The 22,857-nt window shown below is 39.7% G+C and overlaps 2 protein-coding genes across 3 annotated transcripts; both read left to right on the top strand.

The window, feature by feature from the left end:
- Positions 1-6,450: 6,450 nt before the first annotated feature.
- On the top strand, positions 6,451-15,794 carry mavs (mitochondrial antiviral signaling protein). Of its 2 annotated transcripts, none has more exons than XM_069662126.1 (5): positions 6,451-6,503; positions 8,601-8,723; positions 9,380-9,563; positions 10,394-11,112; positions 12,459-15,794. In XM_069662126.1, the coding sequence occupies exons 2-5, from the start codon at positions 8,601-8,603 to the stop codon at positions 13,218-13,220; spliced, it is 1,788 nt and encodes a 595-aa protein (XP_069518227.1). In that variant the 5' UTR covers positions 6,451-6,503; the 3' UTR covers positions 13,221-15,794. The 2 variants fall into 2 exon arrangements, with proteins under 2 accessions (XP_069518227.1, XP_069518226.1); XM_069662125.1 differs by having other exon boundaries at positions 9,380-9,575.
- A 174-nt stretch (positions 15,795-15,968) lies between these two features.
- pank2 (pantothenate kinase 2) lies at positions 15,969-22,108 on the top strand. The gene is made up of 7 exons (XM_069661229.1): positions 15,969-16,347; positions 16,833-17,185; positions 17,761-18,014; positions 18,176-18,352; positions 18,667-18,790; positions 19,840-19,965; positions 20,050-22,108. The coding sequence occupies exons 1-7, from the start codon at positions 16,134-16,136 to the stop codon at positions 20,098-20,100; spliced, it is 1,299 nt and encodes a 432-aa protein (XP_069517330.1). The 5' UTR covers positions 15,969-16,133; the 3' UTR covers positions 20,101-22,108.
- Positions 22,109-22,857: the final 749 nt, after the last annotated feature.

The following is a 22,857-nucleotide window of genomic DNA, read 5'->3' as shown; positions in this document are numbered from 1 at the left end:
GTATGAATGATGAATGAGACGGCTTTCATTAACTGGAGGGAGCTCTTCCTCCTCTGTGAGGCAGGCACGTTAAGTAGAAGTGGGCAGAGACATCTAGCATATGTGAAAAAGCTTCTATCCCTTTAAAGGAAGTCCCTCCCTCCCTCCTTGGAAATGGGACCTTATGGACTTCATCCCCCAAAGGCAGTTTGATGTGTTTTATACCAGCATTATGTCTAAATTGCCGAATGAACCAACATTGTGGCTGCATTAAACAGCATTACATAACATGAGTCATTGCTGCTTATTAGGCTATGAATATTGCCTCTTCCTGTATCTTGGAGTATATTAATATCTCATCAAATCAATGCAAACAGTTCGTCCTTTCTTTCATGAGATAGTGGGGGGATGCTTGGTTTCTTTTATTCAAACACAGCTGCATCTTTTAGCGACATGGACATGGAGTCAGCACAGAGAAAGCACACTCGATCGCTCTGGGTTATGAGTAAAGTGTCCTCTGCGTCGACCCCGATTCTCCGCTGAGTGCTTAAAGGTTGCGTCTGTCTGAACTCTAAGTGCCTGATCTGGGTCCTTGTAGGCTCAGACATGCGCCAACGCCATCCAGGGTTAAAGGTTGGATCTGTATTTAGGGCAGCAGAACATAAACAGCAGTGGAGAAATGTAAAGAAATATACACACGTGTGTTAAAGGCAAGGAACAGACCGTTTAAAGCAGAGGATCCAACAGTGAGGAGGATTCTCAGGACAAGCACTCAGGAAATACTAACAAACAAACTAAGAGACATAATGCAAGCAACATAATGATAATAAGAGTGCTATAATACAATGACACAAAGGAAACTCTCTTTCCATCTAACAGTCAAACAATCTGTTGATGGAGGAGAGGATGTCAGCCCCACTCCTTTGTCTGCCAGAGTCTGGGAGAATAGGCAGACCTCATGTAAGGAGGCCGGCCTTATTGCCACCTGGTTCCGCCCACCAGGGAATGGAAGGCAGGTGGGTGTGGCCGTAATTTTCCCTCAGGTAAAGGGACACAGGTGTGAGTGACTGTGGGTGGGATTTTCTACAACGTTTCTCTGTGACTAAACTGCTCATTCTGCGTGGTTACAACAAAATTGCCGACTGAATTTAGTTCACAGACAACGTCCTTAGGAGCGAATGAAACACTACTTATTTGTACAGCTTTGGAGCCATCAGGAGGTGTTGGAGGTGCAGGACTTTCTCAGAGTTTGTGTCCACTCTCATGGAGCCAGGCAGGGGCCAATAGTTTCCTTACTTTGAAACACAAAATCAAACATGAGAAAATAACATTTGAAACTGAAAGTTCTGGTTTTTATCTTGAACTTAAAAAAATACAACAATGTTGTAAATTTAATTTTGATTTAGTTCTGGCATCCCTTTGAACTTTTGTAGTGAAACTTAAGCAGACATGTATCCAAACATTTTATTTTAATTTCCAGTTGTTTTCTTGAGATCTCGACTTATTTATCTCGTTATCTCGAAGCTGCACCACCCCACAGTAACGTCACATGATCATAACTCGTGTCCCCAGAGTTGAAAAAGCATAAACCAAACATAGAAACAGGCTCAACTTCCCTCATTAGTGTCGGCAATGGCAGCACGGCATGTCGTGGTCTGGCCTATCACAGTTTTGTTTTGTTTTCTAGATCGCCAGAAAATTATCTTGTTATCCTAAGAAAACCAGCTTTGTTATCTCGAGATAACGACAGGAAATGACTCGTTATCATGGGAGGAAATACTAGTATCGATGCATGTCCAATTAGGGCTTCCGTAGTTTTCACTGTAAATCACAAAATAAAGTGTGTAGAAGGTTTTGCCTCATATATCAGCCTTTCTGTGGTACTATCCCACAGAATCTCACACCTTCTTCCAACCTGAAAATAAAACAAATTATCTAAAATTATTCTTTAACCTTTACTCATACTTTAACTTCAGCAAAGGTTCTGAATTCTTCCTCCGTCACCGCCAGACTGAATCACTGCCGCAGTCTGAGCTGAAACATTTGTGCATGAGAGTCTTACATGTCAGTTTTTTTCTTACCAGTGTTCTGTGGTTTTAAAGCTAAAGGCCTCTGAAAAGAGGGCCGTCCTGCTCTTTTATTGAGAGGTACATGGTGTTTTTTCTCCCCACTCAACCGTGATGGATGCCGCCTCAGGCTCTCAATGTGGCTTTATTTGTGTCCTCCGTCCTGCTTGGAAGTGGTTTGTCCCCTGCAAGAGACGAAAGGTTTGAAGCAGATTTGACTCATTGCACTCACTTATAGTTTTAGCGTTTGTTCTGAGCTGCATGGAGAGCTACAGGGTTGTTACTTTACCACATACAGAGTGTAAGTGTAAGGTTTTGTTTGTCTGCTTTAATTCTATCTTTTAATCTTGAAAAATGTTGTTGCTTTCTGCATGTAGTAAACCCGAAACCATCTGTAATTTCATCAGGTAAAATCCAGAGATTTAAGGTTTCCATTCAGCTTGTGTGGATAACTGTGCCTAACAAAGTCTACAAAGGCTTTCAGCCACATTTTTAGATGTTTTTAATCACTGACAGACAAAATAAGAAATGCTACAACCCTGATGATTAATCCTCTGGTCTACTGTTTTGACTGTAGGCCAAATTTGAGCACAATGCCAACTGCATTCAGCTCACAGTTGGTTTTCTAAACATCCTCCATCTTTTGTGGTGACATGCTTTTAGTTTTACTGCAAAATAAACAGACAAAGTGGTGCAGGAATGACCCCCATGGCAGAGAGGAGAAAGACAAGAGCGCCACCTACATGCAGAAACAACTAAAACAAATGCACGCAAGGTGATGCCGCAGGCTTGTTCCACCCACACGGTTTGAGGTGAACTCTGGGAAGAGCAGTGCAGAACAGGGTTTTGAAGTTGAAAATGTTAAACAATACTCAATGAATTAAATAAAGTGCCTCCCTAAGGGGGACAGTTCTTGCAAAGGACAGGTTAGATTAGAAATGGAATCATCTGAGACCAAAATGAGCTTATTTTTAGTACCCTGGATTTTTTACGCCTCCCATGATGCAGTCAAAAAATGTTACCTCGAAGCTCAAGGTGATGTCCATTCTAAAAAACAAACTATTACTTCTCCAAACATGACAATGCCTTTGTAGGTGAGATGCACATAAATCTGGAGAGCATGTCAAGTAAAAATAATCAGATTTATGAAGGAAAAAATAAATTTAATAAGTTTCTTCAGACTTAAATATGTGTCAGCCACAAACGCCACACTGTGATCGTAGTTCAGTAAAGATAGATCCATCAGTTTATAACTGAGGCAAAGCATTTACATGTATCACGCGATAAAATATTAAGTATTTATAGACATGTGTAAAGGATGAAGAGCATATAATCATAAAATCTCAGAAATGCAATATAATGAACCCATCTGATACTATTATCCTTCCCATAATCCTCCAGTCATCCAGACCACTGGGATGCTGTCCATGTTATTAACTTACAGCTGGTTAACAAAGATGTGCATTAAATAACATTATTGTCATGCAAAGATAGATCTCCTCTTATTTTTAAATGCATACCACCGCATACAGTACATGACAGCACAATCGCACTCAGTAGGCTCCTCCTGACTCAGTAGGTGAACAGGTGGCGCCACCTTCTGTTTAGAATGAGCATAGATCATGATATCATTTAAGTCAATCATTTCCTGTTCAGGTTTTTTTTACTTTAGCAGATCTTGGGTTAAAATGCAGACTATAGCAGTAATAATTCTTGCCTCACACACAGTTTCTCCTCTTGAGTTTACATGCATTAAGTCGCTGCATTAAAACAATAAATAATTGTCTTATGTTGCTGTAATTGAAAGGTCTTTGGTTATCAAGCTTCCAGAATATGACAGTAGGTAAAAGTTTTAAAATAACATGAAAACCACATTGATTTTGAGGCAATTTGAAACCATAAAACAAACATTTATGAAACTAAAGAAACCATAAACACGGAACAATTCAGAGGTCAGGAGCCAGGTTATTACCACAAACACAGTGCGATATAATGCAGTAAAACAACACTACAACCCTCATCACACATCGAGACTGGGTAACCAGCTGAAATAAGCAGGAAATTGTACCGGGTCCTGAGTTCACAGTTTGACAATTACTTTGTTTAATCTAATTAACTGCAAATTGGTTTTGTTATGTGGTAATATGCACAACTAAAGAAGACTATAAACTGAAATAAGGCCTTACAGCAGTCTTGTGGCCCTGTCTTCTACTACAGCACAAGTCGAAATCTGGCTGTAAACCTTTATTGTTTCAGTTGTTGTGTTTACCTATATGACTTACTTACATACTTAATTAATGCGTCATTAATCAAAATACCCATACTCACTGATACAAATCTGATATTGGCAGGAAAGTGTTCCAGGACAGTGCTGCCTAGTTCAAGAGTGAAGTTAAAGAAATTGGCCACTTGTGTCTGCTGTGTGCATTGTGCATGACAGGCACCTACACTGTACACAGAAGTAACAGGTGCCACAGTTCATCTTTGCATGTTTAGGTCTACCATAGGCCTCTATAATCCAGCAGTGACGACAACATAAACACAAGAAAGGCCCAACTTGCACCTCTAAAAGGACCAGTGGGTAAGATTTAGATAGATCTACTGACAGAAATTGAATATAACCTTCATAGGTATGAATATATTAGCGTTAAAGGACATGAAAATAGGAATCAATGTGTTTTTGTTACCTTGAAAGAGCTTTAAATCAATAGAAGTAGCAGTTCTCGTCCACTGAGTCCGCCAAGTTCCACCGCCATCTTTCTACAGAAGCCCAGAAAGGACATACCAAACAACGGCTTTATATGAGGCCTTTCCGGGTTTTAGCGAGTTTTGCGGCCACCGTAGGCTCTCCCACACGCTTGTAAGCATCTCATTTATACAGTCTTAAATTACGTTTAAATTAAAATAATTTGTTATAGCACAATATGATAAGTCTTAAGATATATTGTATGTATTGAAATAGATATTTTATATAGAGTCAATGCTTAGAACGGCAGGGTGACAGAAGCGGGTCTCAGTTCATTGCAGTTTGCATCCTCACCGCTAGAGGTCACTATATCCTACAGACTGCTCATTCTTGACAGCAGTAGAATTGCAGAAGTACCACATTGTATTGTATTGTGAGTAGTACCAAGTGTTCCAAGTTTTTGTGCACGCTTCTGACGGTTTACACATGTTAAAAAGGCAAGGAAATACAGTAACATATGGATGAGGATCAATATGGATTTAAAAAATGTGTAAATGTTGCTACATCAGTTATTTATAGCTGTTGCACGCAGATTAGTGATGATTAAATGTGGATTAGAATATTTACAATCTGTGCTAAAATACATCAATTACCATTATGATATCACTATTGGTGGCAGGTAAGAAAAACAACTAACTCTAGTGCATATTTGAGGTACTTGAGTATTTCAAAGTCATTCTATTTTATAGTTTTAGTCCTACACAGTTCTGTAGCAGATTATCATTTTAATTAGAAAACATATACGTGTATAAAATTTGAAATATGTTATAACAACCAAGTAATATAAAAATGATTGAAATGATTGTAACCTTGACCAACTAAAACATCAAAGTCTTGTTATTGTAACACTACTTGTACACTAAGATATAACAGGGCAAAAGCAAAAGTACTCAATAAAGTAGGTCTTAAATATGATGACACTGGATTATTAGCATTAAAACAGCATTATTTAAAATGTATTATACTTCTGTATCTTTTTGAGGACCTTATTTTTATTGCCTTGTGTACTGTTAGGTAATTTGATTTATAACAGTATAGCACTAGCTGTCAAATTAATACATTGTAGAAGGATATAAATGCAATATTTCCACCTGAAGAGAAGTATAAAGCCCAGAAATTGACATCGTCAAGTAGGACGCCACTCATTTTTTTAAAGAAAAGAAACTCAGTGAATCTACTTGATTACATTTATCCACAGACTGCCTTAATGCTCCTGGATTATCTGTTGTGGGATACCATCTTTATTTTTTTATTCGAAAAAAATGTAATTGTAATAGTCATATGTGGGTCAAATATGTATCTATTTTTCATTTATTAATAACACAGTTTACCCCTTCTCCTCTCTCTCTCTCTCTCTTTATCTCTCTCTGTGTCTCTCTCTGTCCTTCTCTCTCTCTTTAACTCTCTTTCTCTGTCTGTGTCCATGTGAACGGATTAGGATCAGGGATTACAGACAGATGTCAACTAGAAATCGCACAGCAGAGGAAATGTCACGTTTGGGGTCAAGATTAATCACGCCCCGCCTCCTTTACAGACTTACCTTCTTCCTATTGGTTCCTTGGTTGACTGGCGGCGCTGTCGTCCAATTAAAATAGAGAACGAGGGAACCGCTGCGCAGATGTGTTCTGAAAGACTACAGCGCATGTTTTAGTGAGAGAGGAGACAGTGTATGAGAGAGAGTCAAGAACTGCTAGGGCACCAAAACGTGAAAGGTGAGCACTAACTATATCTAATTACGAATTATAAATCTAAGTTAATCAAAACATTAAGTGTGTCATTGAATGTTTAAGTCGTAAATAGGCTGTCAACACAGGAAATAGCGGTGACTTAAGTTAGGTTGTGTCGTATTCATTAATATGAAGTTAGCTTGCAAACAGCTTCTAACTGCTAGCTTAGTTTAATTTCTGTTTGCTAGCACTGTTTGTGTACTAGAAAATATAATAATTAATTGAAAACACATTTATTATTGTTGTTTGCATCCTTTATAAAGTCTTTCCAACCTTTTTTAAATCGATTGTTTTATCAAAAAGCAGGCTTGAAAAGTATATCACACGATATATTTCAATAGTTCACAGACATGGATCAGTCTATATCGCCATTGTTGTGTGTAGCCTTTCCTAGTTTTATTAAATCAAAATGGCTTGTTCAGTTATTTCCTCATGGCCCAATTCTAGTTTCCATGTCTTTACTTTCACTTTTGGCCCACCATTTGCCAGCTGCTCTTTACTTTTATGTAACTTTTATAATCTACTATGAATGAAATTTGATCCATCTTGGAAAGCTAAGGAGACTTGTAAGCAATAGACTGCAATGACCTGCCAGTTTAGAGGTCATCCATTCGGCTCGTGTCAAGGTGCTTTTTCTCCCCTCCCACCCTACTTTCCTTGTCTTGTTAATCTGCAATCTCTCAACACTTTACACTTAGATGCATGCTTGAAGATATTACACAGGGACACTAAATTTAGCTTTTCTTCTTAACCCTTAAACCACATATTATATAACTACTACAATGATTAGTTTTAAATGTTATTACATTTACATTTGTAATCCATGTGCAATGAATACATTGATCTATAATATAAGGATTGGTAATGCATTAGCCCCAGAAGGGGTTATGATAAACATCATACACAAATTTATGTTTTGATGAACATAAATATATATCACTTAATCTACAGTCAGAATCTTTATGGACATGTATGAAAAGTGTTAAGGCCTTAATTCACAGCAGAATTATCTACCTGACAACCTGCATGTGTGTGTGTGTGTCAGGTAATCCCTGTGGCTAATGATACAGGGAGGAAGACTTTGATCCTTGGTCACTGCCTTTGACATTTATTCCATTTCCAGACGCTGCTTCTGTCCCACGTTTACACTAAACTTTAATGCACTGCTTCATTTGACACGGCCCATGATGACAGATTAACCTGTGAAAACGTTCCTCCTGACTTAACCTGACAACAGATTACTGCACCTGACTGTTTAGGTACAAACAAAGTGAAGGTTTTAAGGTGTATTCAACACAGACACGCTTTCTATTTGACCCTGAAAAGAAAAGCCGTAGGAATGTGTGGGTGTGTTTTGGATAGAACTACTATGCTGCATATTTAAAGTTCAGATATTAAACAGGTGTCTATAAATGATTAATCAGTAACTAGCCCCAGCCTGTTGGCTTCTTCTTACTCCAGACTGCTGCAACCTTGAAATTAAATACGAGCGTTGTCCTCACCTTGGGTTTGGTGGCAAATTCAATTTGAATGTGTAATCTCTTCCACAGCGTAATCCGTCTCCTCTTGTTCGTCTTTTACACATATGATTCTGAGAGTTTCTATCAAATATGTTGTTTTATGTGTTTTTATGGTTTGTTTGTATGTTGTTTTATAACACTGTCCTGCTGCTATCTTGGCCTATATATCTGTAGAATGTATAGGTTTAATAATAAACTGTAACGATAAACTGTAATGAAAGGAAAAAATAAATAATTCCCTTTCCCAGGAGCTGCAGCAGGCTGACTTATCTTCACTTTTACTTTCGGTTTCATTGAGTGGAAATCCCCTAACTGTGCTGGTGTTCACTCCAGACAGCAAAAATAAGATACGGGTGTTTTTTGGGTACTTTTATATCTCTCAAGTAGTGAAAGGAAAGCATAGAAACAGGAGCCTTGACAGCTGAGGTGTAAACTTTAAAATGTGAGTGTGTCTCTAGAAGTACCCCATTGCAAAATTAAACCAAACATGTTTTGCCTCAGTTTAATTCCTTAACTAAAAGTCTTTATTGCCTTTGTTTTTGTCTGCTTTCTCATTCCACAGATGTCGTTTGCCAGGGAGAAACTGTACAACGGATACTTGCGGCGAAATATGCCGACCATTGTGTCCAGGGTGAAAGTGAGGGAAATAATACCTCATCTGCCATGCTTGACGGATCACGACAGGGTAGGTTTCATTTGGTATAAGGACCTTGAAATAGTGCTGGGGATTATTTGAATAATATTGGAATAATCTGTTGTTTTGGTAGGATCTAGGGCTGCAAGCACTTTATCTTGTATCAAAAATTGCAGCTTCTGCGATTTGGATATTATACTTGGCCACATTCTGACCTGTTAAGATGAAAGTAGCACCTTCCTCACTTTACCTTAAATCAAAGATCACCACTGAAAGATTTTGTTACACATTTGTTTGTTTTTAAACTATCTGGACAAAGAATAACTAAACAAAATCACACCCAGCATATCTAAATTCAGCGGCTAGGATAATCTTGATCTAAACTTTCATATCACCCTATGCCTAAAATTGAGGGTATAAACAGGTGCAGAAGAGCTGTGTTAGCCATTATGCCCTACCAGTACTGGGTTTGAGGCCAATATTGATGTTAACAATTGAGAGTCAAAAATTCAGCAATTATTTAGCAGAAAATTGAAAGTTGAAAAATCAAGTTTATTATCATTGATGACAGCAAACAGCTCATTTCAACAATAAACGTACCTAAAAATATTCAGTATCCTCAGTAAGAAGAAAGTGACTCTTATAATACATAAATGTCTGTTTGTTTTCCTTTATGACTTTTAAAAAGTAATTCAATCTAATTTTAGGAAAACATAGAAGCTAAAAGAGAGACTTATGGAAACTATGACGGCATGATGTGTCTCCTGGACTGTCTGAAGAGAAGAGAGAACTGGCCGGAACAATTCATCGCAGCACTCGAGGCGTGTGAGCATACGACCATCGCAGCTGAGATCAGAGCCGAGTACGACGCTCTGAGAGGAGGAGCCAACAGTAAGTCAGCAGGTCAATTATGCATACCATGTATTAGAGTTATGCAAAGGCTGGGATGTTGTAATCTTAAACGTATTAAATCACTGGACAGTAAAACAATCTTGACACAGGATCCGATACAAAATAACATTGATAAGGATATAAACTTTTTTTATGGTCATCCTTTTCCCCACATGCACGATCAGTTCACAGGAGAGAAAGTCGTTTAGAGCTTTGTGAGCTTATTAATACCATTGAAGCAAAACAGTTTGTCCTTGCTGTCTGACCGTCAGAGGTAACTCCCCACTCTGAGCAAAGATGTTGTGAGAACGATCTGTGGGAGGATGGTGACGGCCCTGGCGGGAGATTCAAGCTCCAAATTCCAAAACGTGAATTAAATTGTTGGAGGAAGATCTTCTGTATTTTTTGGAGGTCTCTAAGTTATTTACTGCACACAGTGGAGAAGTAAAACGGTAGAAATAAAAAGAAGGAACAGCTGGATGTTTATGAGGGAAATTCACTAGCTTTATAATTGCATTAGTAAATGAGATACTTGCTATATACATATTTGATAGTTCTTTCCTGTCTGCATCACCTCCCTGAGGGCAAAGTGCATGCATGCAGCTAGATTGCTTATGTGCTGAATATAAAGCTCGTTGCAGCTTGCATCTCTTATCTAACCAGCTTTATTGACTATTCTCTAAAATATACTCGTATCCCTGATATTAATTTTAACTAATTGAACCCAATATCCTGTCTGCCATAAATGATTTCCTGTATAGCCTCAGTGTTAGCTTTACATGTAAGCATTCAAAACAGATTTAAATGACAACATTGTCCGCTTGTCCCAGATTCCAACCCCAGCTCTCCTCCAACGACTGTCGTCCGGGCACACGTCCATCCGGCACCATCTGCCAGTCATCCATCCGTGCCAGAGGGCAGTGGAAACAGTCAGGCTGCTGCGTCTCCGCCAGCTGAAGCATCAGCTCCTCCAGAGCCAGCAACCCAGCCTTCACCCTCTCTGGTAATCCCTGTGCAGCCACAAGACTCCCAGAGCCCAGCGGTTCCTGAGGCCGTTCCCCCACCTGAGCCTGTCGCTGAGCCTCCACAGGCTGCTCAGATTGAAGTGGCACCTCCTCCATCAACGCCTCCCCCTTCTCCTGCAACTCCACACACTCAGGCGACTGCCACCCCGCCACCTCAGATGCAGCTTAATGCTCACCAGGAGCCGGAGGAAAACTCAGAATCGGACATCCAGGATATCTCTGGGGATAATGGCGTGATTCCTGATGGAGTCAGCGCAGGAAACGAGTCTGAGGCCGCTCCTCAGCCACCCAGTCCTGTGGAGCAGAGTGAAACCGATACTCCATCCCGCCCTGATCCCGTCAAAACAACAACAACCACAGAGGTCAGGCCACCACGGAGTCCCTCTCCAACTCAGATCGACTCAGATGTGACAGATGGTGCCCCTGTCACTACGATGACCCCAGAGAAGCCTCCAGTCCAGGACACCACCCCTCCTGCTGCAGCCATGGAGCCTGAAGAGACTTCTGAGCCTCCAACTAAACAGGTGAATACTGATATATGCTAATTTTATGACTATGTGATAAAAAACACTTTATCGTTCAGCCCTAAAACCTTCACTGTAAACTTTGTATTAAGTGATACCCTTTTGTACTAAGTTATAACATAATTTGTCCATAAACCAATTTACTAGATATTGAAATCACAACTCTTGTAGATGCAGGGTATTCATATGTATTTTGAGCATTTTTGGGTCATTTAACTTTCGGTTATGACCCTCCACTCAAGAATTCACATATTTTATTTTGGGAAAGGTTTCTATGGAACAACAGAAATGTGTCACTTAACCAAAGGAAATTTACCAAGATCCATTAAACATTTGTTTGAAGCATTTTTAGGGTGTTTAAAGGGATAGTTCGGATGTCCTCTAGTCCCCACTGTGAACAGCACTTACTCGTTTCCTTAATATTGTATTTTCTTTTATTTGTTGTCTCTTGTACAAACCGCTGACCCAAACAGCTGATCCGATACTGTGTGCTGCACGCGTAGGTGTACAGGGCCATTGTGCAGAGAAAGTCATAGTGCAGAGGGAAAGGGCTGTCTGACAAAAAGCTAAAATACAGCGTACGCTTCAACTGAAATGTTTGTTTATACGTAGGACTCTTTTAAGCGGCTAAAGTAGGTGGTACTTGTGACCCCATCTGGAGCGGTGCTTAGCTTAGCTTCCATGTAGGAACTCCGATCACCTTCTCCTAACGGGCCGTGCTGACTGTTACCTACTGCACCTAGTACACTTATTATTGATAAGTACCTCATACAACCACACTTCAAACAAACCGAACTATCCCTTTAACTAAACGGTTTGTGGTTGCATTCGTTGCATGGGCCAAGTTGAAGATCCTCTGTTGTAATTTCCTGTAAACAAAGTTATAGTTAAGAAATCTTTCGTTGGGAGTGATTCGGAGACGAATCTGTTCCACAATGGTTTTTTGTTTTTTTTTCATGGCTGATGCTACACCCTTTGAGGAAGTTTGAAGAAAACTGGTTCAGTAGTTTTTCCATAATCCTGCTGACAAACAAGCAGCTGAAAAACCTCCTTGGTGGAGATGATGATAAGTTAAGGCAAGTTTTAATCATGGTGTTGTCACCCAAGAGCATTGGGAAATAAATGGTAGTAAATCCTACCGCTATAAAAAGGGTTGTGTAAAGTGCTAAACAGGAAATCAAAGAGGCATTGACTCGACTAAACTTTCAGGCAGGGGTCATTTCTAGATTGCACAACACCTGTTTCAACTTGTCATCCACATTCACGGAGGTAGACAGGATGTGAAACTACACCAGCTTCCCTTTTAAAAAAACAAACTTAACATCTAACCTCAATTTCACCTGCAGGTTGTTGAAAGCAGCCCGCAGACCGAGACTGCAGCTCCAAACTCCCCCCTGCCTGCTGCTGCTGCTGCTGCTGCTGAGATGGCCGCCTCTCTGTGTGATGACAGAAATGAGTATCTGAGCAAACCTGGCGTACTCATCAGTGTCCATCCGCAAAATCATGAAAGCCCCACCATGCGTGCACCCAGCCCACCGGTGGAGCCATACTCTGGTAATAGCGAGCGTCTGGAAATGAGCAACGCTGCACCGGATGCTGTGACCTCCACCTGCACTCTTGAATGCTCTGCTGTCAGCTCCACCACCGTGAATACAGTCTCTGCACCGCCCTGCCAGGAGAATGGAATTGCTAATAACCACAGTGAACCGGAGGAAAACCACTACGAGTCTCCTTCTCACAGTCTGCTCACACAGGAGGTGCTTGAGAACGTGGTGCATGTGTCTGGAGAGCCGTCTATCCTGAACCTAGCCGGTCAACACTCGACACCACAAGCTCAAACCGTCAACGGGGAAGCAGCCAAAGAGATTAAACCTGTCCCACCAGCGTCCAGCGACCCTGCAGATATTATATCAAGTGTAGAAACCACTTCCATTGAGACCTACCGTCCCTCTGAGCCTGCACCAGATGATGTCTCCCCGGAGGTGAAGACACAGCAGGAATCAGAGGAGAAAACGGCCTCTCAGATGCTGCCAGCTAATACAAAGTACATTGTGGCTGCAGGAGTGGGCGTCTGTGCACTGCTCATGGCGTGGAAGTTTAAGCATTAAGGGGATTAAATACTTTTTAAAGGATGAGAAGATTACGTTTAAGGGGCTTGGGGAAAAAAAGATCTTAAGGGGTTTTGTGCCTTATTGTAGTCACAGGCTGGGATGGCGTGAGGCAGCTGTTTAATAATTACCTATAGTAATAATAATAGCTGACCGGCCAGACCTTTGATCATGTCATTAATTACACGTCTGTCGTTAAGTTGGACTGTTTTCTTATTCGTATTTTACAGGTGAATTAAGGTTATCCTGGTGCCCAAACACCAAATCTCTCCTTTTTATTCTTACTTCATGGAACTGGGTTGGTGTCTCAGGTTATTTATTTATGCACTTGACACAAATCTGTGGTTTGTTAAGGCAGAGAAAAGCTGTGTATTAATGATGATAATGTTTGCACTCGTCTGATAAGCACTTTCAGGATAAGACTTTTGGCTGTCACCCAGCGAGGATTGCATGTGGACTGTGGAGTATCCTCTTGATAGTGAGAGATTGGGCTTTTAATGATGCAAGTGCATTGTCTGTATTTATTTGTACATATAAACGTACATATATCGATATCCAAATATGTATTTTAAAAAACGAGTGAACATTCTCAAGCACTAATAATGTCTTAGAAATAATGCACTCAAAGAATCAGTGAGCTAAACACGACATTATTACGTTTCCAAATGTATCTTGTTCATAGCAGGGATGCACCAATCAAACTTTTAGAATACGGATACTGATACCTGGCTATTAGCCGAAACTAAGTATTAATCTGATACGAGCGTTTAATTGAAAAGCTGTTTGGGATCAGTCTTCTATTTCTAAGGCAGCGTCAGACCTGGCTTAAACATTGCTTTCCTATTTTGGTGGCCGTGAGTCTTGAGTACTCGTTTGGGAGTCGTTAATTGTTCAATGTTTAGAGTAATGTCTTTGAATATTGATGTTCCAATTCCAAAGTTTTATCAATTGTACACAGCTAACCCTGTATGGATGTGTTATTATATCTATAATTGTTGTATGGCCTGGTTCAGTACACCGATTCTTAACCTTACAAGCCGGGCTGCAGCTCAGCTTGCTGCAAATCCTGATGTCCTGTATCTGCTGAAAAAAGCAACAGAGAGTCCAGTTTTGCTTTTTTACATGAAACTTATTTTGTGTTTTCACCTGCTTTAATTATGTATATTTTCCAAAACATACAGCCTTAAAATGTCTGATGAACAAACACTGATTGCGGACATTTTGCTAGCTTGTACTAACGTTACACTCTTCACTAGCACAGCCTTTTGTTGTTTGTTATTGTAAAGTGAAAATTTACCTGAAATATTTTCTTCTTTGTAGCAGCCATTATATATTTTACCGCTGCGAAGGATAGTTTGTTGGAGAAGAAAAAAGTAGAACTATATGGCAGGCAAAAAAACAATGATGAATTCGATTCCATACCTGATGCCACATTTAAGGATTTATTGGTGGTATTTCTGATACTGTTATCCAAAGAACATGTTGCTATAGTTAGCATGAAATAACTCCAAACAGCTGACACTTGAGCTCCTTCACTGTTTGGCGGGGTCGCTCCGTCCTTCTTCCGTTGAGCAGAAATGCGGCCTGGTGTGCTGTAGATGCGCATTACGCACACAAAGATTAATATATCATAGATCGGCTCAGGATTGATGTTGTGAAAATACCTGATGCAGCCAGTTGTGTTGTTTTGTGACCAATACCAGTGTCAGATCGGTGCATCCCTAGTTCATAGCAAAGACCAGTAGCTCTCAAACTTTTAAACCCATTGCTGCCCTTAACAGTGACCATAATTTTTCTGTCTGAGCCAGTAAGAGTGTTATTCTTCTGTTTTAATATTTGAAACTCGGTATAAAAATGTAGTTGAGGGAACATTGCCTAAATGTACAATAAAATATTGTAAATAAGCAAATCGTATTGCACTTGAGAGGTCCTTAAGGCACCTGCTTTGGCAACCACTTATTAGAAAAATGCCTCTGCTTTCTGGCTATCATCCTGTGTCAATGTTGACTTTTATTTTTCCATTGGTTTCCCTCTCCTTTAAAGAGAAACAAGTTTGACTGTGTCATTTTCTGTGGGATGAGATTTTAATGTAAAAAACATTATGAACATGGAAATGTTAGGGGGAATTTTTTGGATTGTTTTGCACATTAGTAGAGGATATTTGAGGTAGTACATATGTTAATTGTACTCACAGTTTTAGTTTAGTTCTTAGTTTAAGGCTCCTGTCTCGAGCTATGCACCTGACAATCACCTTAATAAACCTGAAATTAGAAAAAAAAAAGTATGTTGAAGTTCCTTGAAGTTGAAAAATGAATATAGTAACTGAAGATGCAATTAGAGAGGATTCTAATTAGAGAATTAGAAATCTTGAATTTATGGTTATTTAATTCACCACAAAATGTATAAGATTACAATTTCTTGTGTTAGCTTTTATGAAGCAAAATAGTGTTTATCTTTTCCCTAAAATGCATCATATGCTTAATAAAAGAAATCATATAAGTTGGTGGTTTATAAGGTAGAAATATGTAAAATTTTGTACATGTAGTTTCCATGATTTGTTTGGGATTAAAAATAGTGCCGTTTCATTTTTCATAATGCAGGCATACGTGATGTTTTTTTTTTTTTAAAGAAGAATGTGACATCAGCCTCCTTTTTAAACTGTTCTCTGTCTGGCGGATTCGCATTCTGATTGGTTTTGGGCTCCTTCAATCACCCATTGACCCCGCCCACCACTGTATTGACAGCGAACATAAAAAGGACATGTACACCGTCCGTTTACAAAGACACAGCTACTTAGCTAGCTAATTAGCTTGTTGATAGAGCCTTGGACTTTATTGTCCAAATAAATCATTGATATTCAATGGTTTCATTTATCATAAACTACAGTATATATGTAGTTACTTAGCCATTTCAATGGCGTTTAATGGCCACCAACGCGACGATGAAGGTATCGACGAAGACGAAACGCCCACGAAGCAGCCGCGGTCCAACAAGGAGATGCCCGGGTACTTCATGCACGAACCCAACAATGAAGCATCCGCGTCCGCAGGAAGATCCACACCCGACCGGCGGACCTCCAACTCGACGGCGAGGCATCGGAGCGACTCGGTGAAGAAAACAAGGCCCCGTAGGTGTTACCGTTGCGAGCGTGGGCTTGGTGTATTTACTGGACAGATACCGTTGCATGTTGTAGAAAATCAAAGGAGCTCCCTACAAAAGACAGTCAGTCAAAATACAGTTACTAAGAAAATCCAGTCGTTTGCAGCACGAATTTACGAAAATCAATTTAAAATGGATGTATAAAACGCTGAAACTATGGTTATAACTGACAAAATCATGTTGGCATTGGTTTAACAATGTAATATCAGTGAGCAGTAAATAGTCAGGATCTATTTTGCAACAAGATGGCGTTCTCGGTACACACTGTACTGTTCATCTGTGGATGAAGCTGCTTGTCATGTCGGCCAACAATAAGACATTAGCTCTATTTGTCTGCACTGTCAATAAGCATGTAAATTATATGTTATATGGATATTATTATAATGTACCAGTTAACATTAAAATATAAATAAAATATAAAAAAATTTGCATACATTTTCTCACAAATTGCAGCTTTTCCCTGGTTTGGGATGGACATTGGAGGCACTCTTGTGAAGCTGGTGTACTTTGAGCCCAAAGACATCACAGCAGAGGAGGAGCAGGAAGAGGTGGAGAACCTGAAGAGCATCCGGCGCTACCTAACCTCCAACACCGCCTATGGTAAAACAGGCATTAGGGACGTGCACCTGGAGCTGCCGGACCTGACTCTGTGCGGCAGGACAGGCAACCTGCATTTCATTCGCTTCCCTACGCATGACCTGCCGGCCTTCCTGCAGATGGGCCGCAACAAGCACTTCTCCAGCCTCCACACCACCCTCTGTGCCACAGGAGGGGGGGCGTACAAGTTTGAGTCTGATTTCCGCACGGTGGGTTTCCATTTGTTCTCTTTTTATTTGATTTACAGGCTGGACAGGGAAGATAGACAGGAAGGGAAGAGGAGAAGAGAATTTTTAAGTCAAAACGTGCAGCATGTGATAGAAATTCATGTTATCAAAACACACACCAACATTGCACAGCTAGTGAATACCAGGACAAAAGAGGCTTCTCCCTACACAAAAGAATTACCATTTTGGTGGGAAGAAATCAAATGATCCCTTCCTGCACATTGTTACATCAAATTTTGCCCAATTAAACAGTGATAGCGAGTATATATATCATAATAGTTGCACTTTCTGTCCCTTGAGGTATCAAATTATGGGATGTTAAACTGCACCTTTTTAATTTTAGCAAGAAAACATCTGTGTTTGTTTTAAATTTTATTTACAAGAGATGTTTTCTTTGTTTTGTTCATGAGACAAATTTCAATCGCATTGTAATGAAGGTTCCTGTTTTCTTACCCCTCATGCTGTCCCTCCTACCCCAGTTTCCTGCCTGTGTGTTCTCCTGACCACATCCCGTCAGTGATGTTATCCATGTTCTCTTTCCTATCACACAAACAAAGATGGCAGACTTGCAGCTCCACAAGCTGGATGAGCTGGACTGTTTGATCCGGGGAGTTTTGTACATCGACTCGGTGGTGTCCAACGGCCCCTCTGAGTGCTACTACTTTGAAAACCCCACTGATCCGGATCGCTGCGTACAGAAGCCATACACACTGGAGAACCCCTACCCTCTGCTGCTGGTCAACATAGGGTCTGGGGTCAGCATCCTGGCCGTCTACTCAGAGAACAACTACAAACGAGTAACAGGGACCAGGTAATTATCAGCGATGATGATTTACTTTGCACTTGCCAGTTATTGATTATTATTGAAAAGGGCAATATTTCAGTAAGTTCCTCCAGCAAGCATCTTATATTTCAGACTTGTGGATTCTACAGAATATAACCATTTCATATTTTATCTCTGCGTGTTTCCAGCCTTGGTGGTGGGACCTTCCTGGGCCTGTGTTGCCTGCTGACTGGCTGCTCTACTTTCGAGGAAGCTCTAGAAATGGCTTCTCAGGGGGAGAGCACCCGAGTGGACAAGCTGGTCCGGGACATCTACGGAGGAGACTATGAGAGGTTTGGGCTGCCAGGCTGGGCTGTAGCCTCAAGGTGCGGTTTACAGCAGCTTTGTTTTTTGTCTACTGTAGGTCACAAGCCTGTTTTTTGCTGTACAGCTGCAGCTTTAATGGAACAGGCCTCCAGGACAGTACTAAATTTAGTGTTTTTCCAGTGCCAAGGGGGAAACATAACGCCTTTAATTCAACATGATGCACGATGATCACATGTCATCCAGCGATAGAATATCCAGTCTTAACTGAATTTTGTTAGAATTGTGATTAAGAAATCGGCCGTTTTCTTGCTGAGTTTTTCCAGACATTTGAAGTATTTGTTGACCTAATGTGTCTCATGTTTGGATTTGATAGTTTCGGCAACATGATGTCCAAAGAGAAGAGGGAGACGGTGTCCAAAGAGGACCTGGCCAGGGCAACACTGGTCACCATCACCAATAACATCGGCTCCATCACCAGGATGTGTGCTCTAAATGAAGTAAGTCATATCTGCAGAGGCTAAATGCATTGTCTTTCCTGGAGAGTACATTTTCTTTGGCTTCATTGTTTTACTGGCTAAAGAGTCAAAGATGGGTGCCTGGAAGTACGAATGCAGGGGTACAAATTGGTAGTGAAATGTAGCAGTAAACAACTAATAAATATGTGATATTAAAAACTGGATACGAGGAAGGGCAACATTATATCTTAAGCTGCTGCTACTCAGAAAACAGGAAATTCTCTGTTTTCACGCTTTTCCAGTGTTCTGTATCACAACACTGACGATGGATTAACCAAAACATTTTAAAGGCTTACCATAGAATAAACTTTGGCCTGCTTATGGCGTCCCTGCTGTTCATTTCCTCTTTGCGTTCAGCCTCTTTACGGTGCTGCCTTGTGGCGTCTTGATCAAGCAGCATTGTACAGGGCTATGAAGGCGTAGAGGACGCAATCTGCAATATCCACACGTCTTTTACAGGCCGGAGCAAGCGGGACGTTAAAAATAGAATCCCTTTATTGTAAGAGCAAAGTCATGTTGGATCATAAAACAAACAGACATGTTTCAACATCAAGCCTTCATCAGGAAGTCATACAAATAAAAAGGATAAAGGTTTAGAGGAAAGAGGTAATGGTTTACAAATAGAGCGCCTTTTTGTATTTTTTATTATCACAAGAAAATGTTAAAAATGTGAAAAAATATAGGAAATAAATATGTTAATATAGGCAGGAACATATTATATGAATATGATGTATTACTTGGGCTGTGACAGTATACACCTTAAATTCAGTTTGTTGGTTTTTGCCACTGTTATTCCTGGAAATGCTGTATTGTTAATAAGTAATATCATATACAACTATATAAATATCATTACAGATAAGTGATATCAGAAGACGATAATTAATGAATCAGAACTGCTGTTGTATACCTGCCTTAACAGGTGTGAAAATATCTGCAGTTTGACTATTAGTATCGTTTTTCATTCATGTTTCTACAGTTGCCAAATTCTAAACTTACATATTACCCTTATTATTTCATCTTTCATTTCCAAGAACATAGAGCGAGTGGTGTTTGTGGGAAACTTCCTCAGAGTGAACACCCTCTCCATGAAGCTGTTGGCCTACGCCATGGACTACTGGTCTAAAGGACAACTCAAGGCACTCTTCCTACAGCATGAGGTGAATAACTATTAAACATAATTGACCTCAGAGAACAAAAATGTGCTTAATTTTTCTGACTTTGTTTCTAATCTGCTTTTTTAGGGTTACTTCGGAGCGGTTGGAGCCCTGTTAGAGCTTCTGCATCCGTCCTAATCCATCCAAATCACATCCAAAGAAGTACTTGTCAATCTGCTGCAAAGACCACTAGCACTTTAGACTGTTCAGAATTAATTCCACAGTGGGATATGATGCCAGCCATCAGCCAGTTACTGGTAAATTTTGGTATTGGCAGGCAAACATTTGGAGGTCCTATAAGCAAGCTGGTTTGTAGAGGGGTGAAAGTGGCTTCTAAATGTTGAGTCACATCAGCTGTTGTTGTCAGTAGATAGAAGTCTGTGTCCTGCCCGACCAAACTTTAAAGCAAGTCACTGTTTGCAGGACTGTGCAGAACCAGGCCAGGTTTGATCTGAAACATCTCAAGGAATTCACCACGGTTGCCTGAAACACTTAAGGTCAAAAAAGTACAGGTCATTGAATAGTTTTGTCTTCTACACCTCCTCAGCGGGTATCAGGTCCTGGGCCAAATATTTGAAAGTATTTTTCATGGTTTATTTTACTCTACTTAGGTACCAGGTGGATGGGGATTTATTTAATAGGACTTTCGTGCATGAGTTAATATTATCAGTGCTACAACTTCAAGTTGGTAACAGGAAATGATGTGAAAATGTTTAAAAATTACCAAAGACTTTAAACCCTTTTGTTACCTGTAAAACAATCTTGAACCCAAATATATATCATTTACTATAATACATAACCAAATGTCACATTTCAGCTCTATACATTTGTAGTTTTAAATACCAACCAAGCATTAATGACAAATCTGATCTGGTGAATTTCACAAATTATATCTTCAAAGTTAAAAGGACTGAACTTTAAAATGTATAGTACTCACTATTAATTCAGTTGATTTTTGTGTATTCTAGCATTAGATACTAAAAGTACTCCCATCCATCTTGTACTTGTAGTAAGCTGAGAAAAAACAAAAAGCTGAGAATACTTTACAACCACTAAAAACTAGTGGTTTATTATCTGTGAGCATTTTCATTGTCACCAATTTCACTTGAAATAAGGGTGTGAATAGTAAATGATCTTGAAACCCTTCCTGCAAAGTTTTCCTCACCTGATGTGTGTTGACTATCATTTAAACCCAAGTTTCAGTCGCTAAATTGACAAAACTTATAAAAATACACAAGAGGTCGCCATTTCATACGACTTATTCCCAAATGTAGAGTTGAGGTTTATGAACCCAATCGGTTGCTCCAAGCTGTGTTTTTTTTCTCCAGTCTTGGTATCAGAAAATCTTGACAATCAATTTTAGGGTTAGGGAGACTGTACTGTAAAGTATGAGTGATGCATTTTTATTCTGTTACCTTTGCCCTGCTGAAGTGCCCTTGAGCAGCTGCATCTGTTTCTTTGTAGAGGTGAAGTCAAGTGAAAACAGAAAGAAACAGTGTGAAAATAGAGGTAAAATCAGGGCATTATATCTCTGAATTTTCCCCCATATTCAAGAAAAAGGCTATTCAAATTCAGAAAATGTGATGCATTCCTCCAATGGAGGTTTTAAATCCCATATCCCTTAGCCATTTTGTCTTTTTTAGCTTGTGAAGTTTGTACCGAAATATTGATGTTTTCATTTGCATCATGGTCACGTCTCCCTGAGGCTTTTTTTTGGAGTTTAGCAAGGTAGAATGTGAAAAATCTGTGTGTGTTATCAAACTCTTTATTTGCCACATCACTTCAGTTAACTCTTATCCGTCCCATTCTAATGACATCTGTTTGTTCAGTTTAAGGTCCAATGATGGATTAGAGGGACCATAATGAATCATGCATTATTGAATGAAGAGAAATTCAGTCGACACAGTTTTTAGCTGCCAGTTACTAAATATATGTTGATTTTAAATTAAGTGCCTGTCATGTTTCTGTATAGAATACATTAATGTGCAGCAACGTGATTTAAAATAGACAAACTGATTTTTAATTCTAAAGGTTTCCCTCTGTTGTTTTCTTGTACATTGCAAAGACAACTTTTTTACCTTTTTTGTAAGGGTGATTACAAGTTTGTAATTGCATTTTCCCTGTTAAATACAAACTATTCATATTTTTGCGACCACTGGTGGCTTTTTATTTGAGAATCTTTAAAGGAAAAGTGTGACATTCAGGGAAATTTTGGCGTACAATACACGCCAGGCGACATCATCTGGCTAATTTCGCTTAGTATTAAAGAGCTAGAACGTTTGACAGTTTCGTTGTTGCTAGGGAAACCAGTATAGACTCCAGGAAGTTGCTGCTCCCGCCAAGAGATAACCCGGCATATTATCCTGGAAAAGCGAACCGTTGTACAGTTTAGTGGGGTTTACTTTTGAACAAAGTGGTTTATGAATTATTAGTTACCTAATGGGCGTTTAAAGGTTTTTTTTACTTTTCCTACTATTTCCAGTCTTTATGCAAAGCTAAGCTAAGATGACCAGCTGTTAGCTAGCATACCAATCTAACGGTCGCTTCTTAGACCCGAGCGAATTCACAGAATTACACCGGCGTTTGGGTAAATAAGCAACCTGTACCTTGTGGGAGAAAGTGCAGGTTGGTAATTTACATTTGCTGATTAGCAAGCTTGCCTGCGTTAGATTGACGCCCACAGCGATGTCATAGGGAGAAATAGGGAGACGATGTTTAACTTTTTATTTCTTGACAAGAAAGCCTTATGATTTTACTAACAAAATTCGGAATTATTTCTTCAATTTTAAGGTTCATTGCAAGGGAAACTAACTTTTTAAATGTGTATGTTGTAGTAACGTTATGTGTTGTAAGATCTTGTTGTTAATATTGATATCGTGGCATAAAAATACGAAT

Source organism: Semicossyphus pulcher, unplaced genomic scaffold, assembly GCF_022749685.1.
Source record: "Semicossyphus pulcher isolate SPU_LCO1_2020_fin unplaced genomic scaffold, fSemPul1.0.p SCAF_14, whole genome shotgun sequence".
In the NCBI taxonomy this organism is placed as follows: domain Eukaryota; kingdom Metazoa; phylum Chordata; class Actinopteri; order Labriformes; family Labridae; genus Semicossyphus; species Semicossyphus pulcher.
The sequence above is the reverse complement of the archived record's forward strand: the minus strand, read 5'-3'. Positions and strand labels throughout refer to the sequence as shown.

Excerpts from the sequence above, each read along its gene's own strand:
- pank2 (XM_069661229.1), top strand. The coding sequence starts at position 16,134 with ATGGCGTTTAATGGCCACCAACGCGACGATGAAGGTATCGACGAAGAC. Across the intron at positions 16,348-16,832 it reads GGTGAAGAAAACAAGGCCCC|CTTTTCCCTGGTTTGGGATG; the intron begins GTAGGTGTTACC and ends CACAAATTGCAG. Across the intron at positions 18,791-19,839 it reads GGATGTGTGCTCTAAATGAA|AACATAGAGCGAGTGGTGTT; the intron begins GTAAGTCATATC and ends TTCATTTCCAAG.
- mavs (XM_069662125.1), top strand. The coding sequence starts at position 8,601 with ATGTCGTTTGCCAGGGAGAAACTGTACAACGGATACTTGCGGCGAAAT. Across the intron at positions 9,576-10,393 it reads AGCCAACAGTAAGTCAGCAG|ATTCCAACCCCAGCTCTCCT; the intron begins GTCAATTATGCA and ends CGCTTGTCCCAG. Across the intron at positions 11,113-12,458 it reads CTGAGCCTCCAACTAAACAG|GTTGTTGAAAGCAGCCCGCA; the intron begins GTGAATACTGAT and ends TTTCACCTGCAG.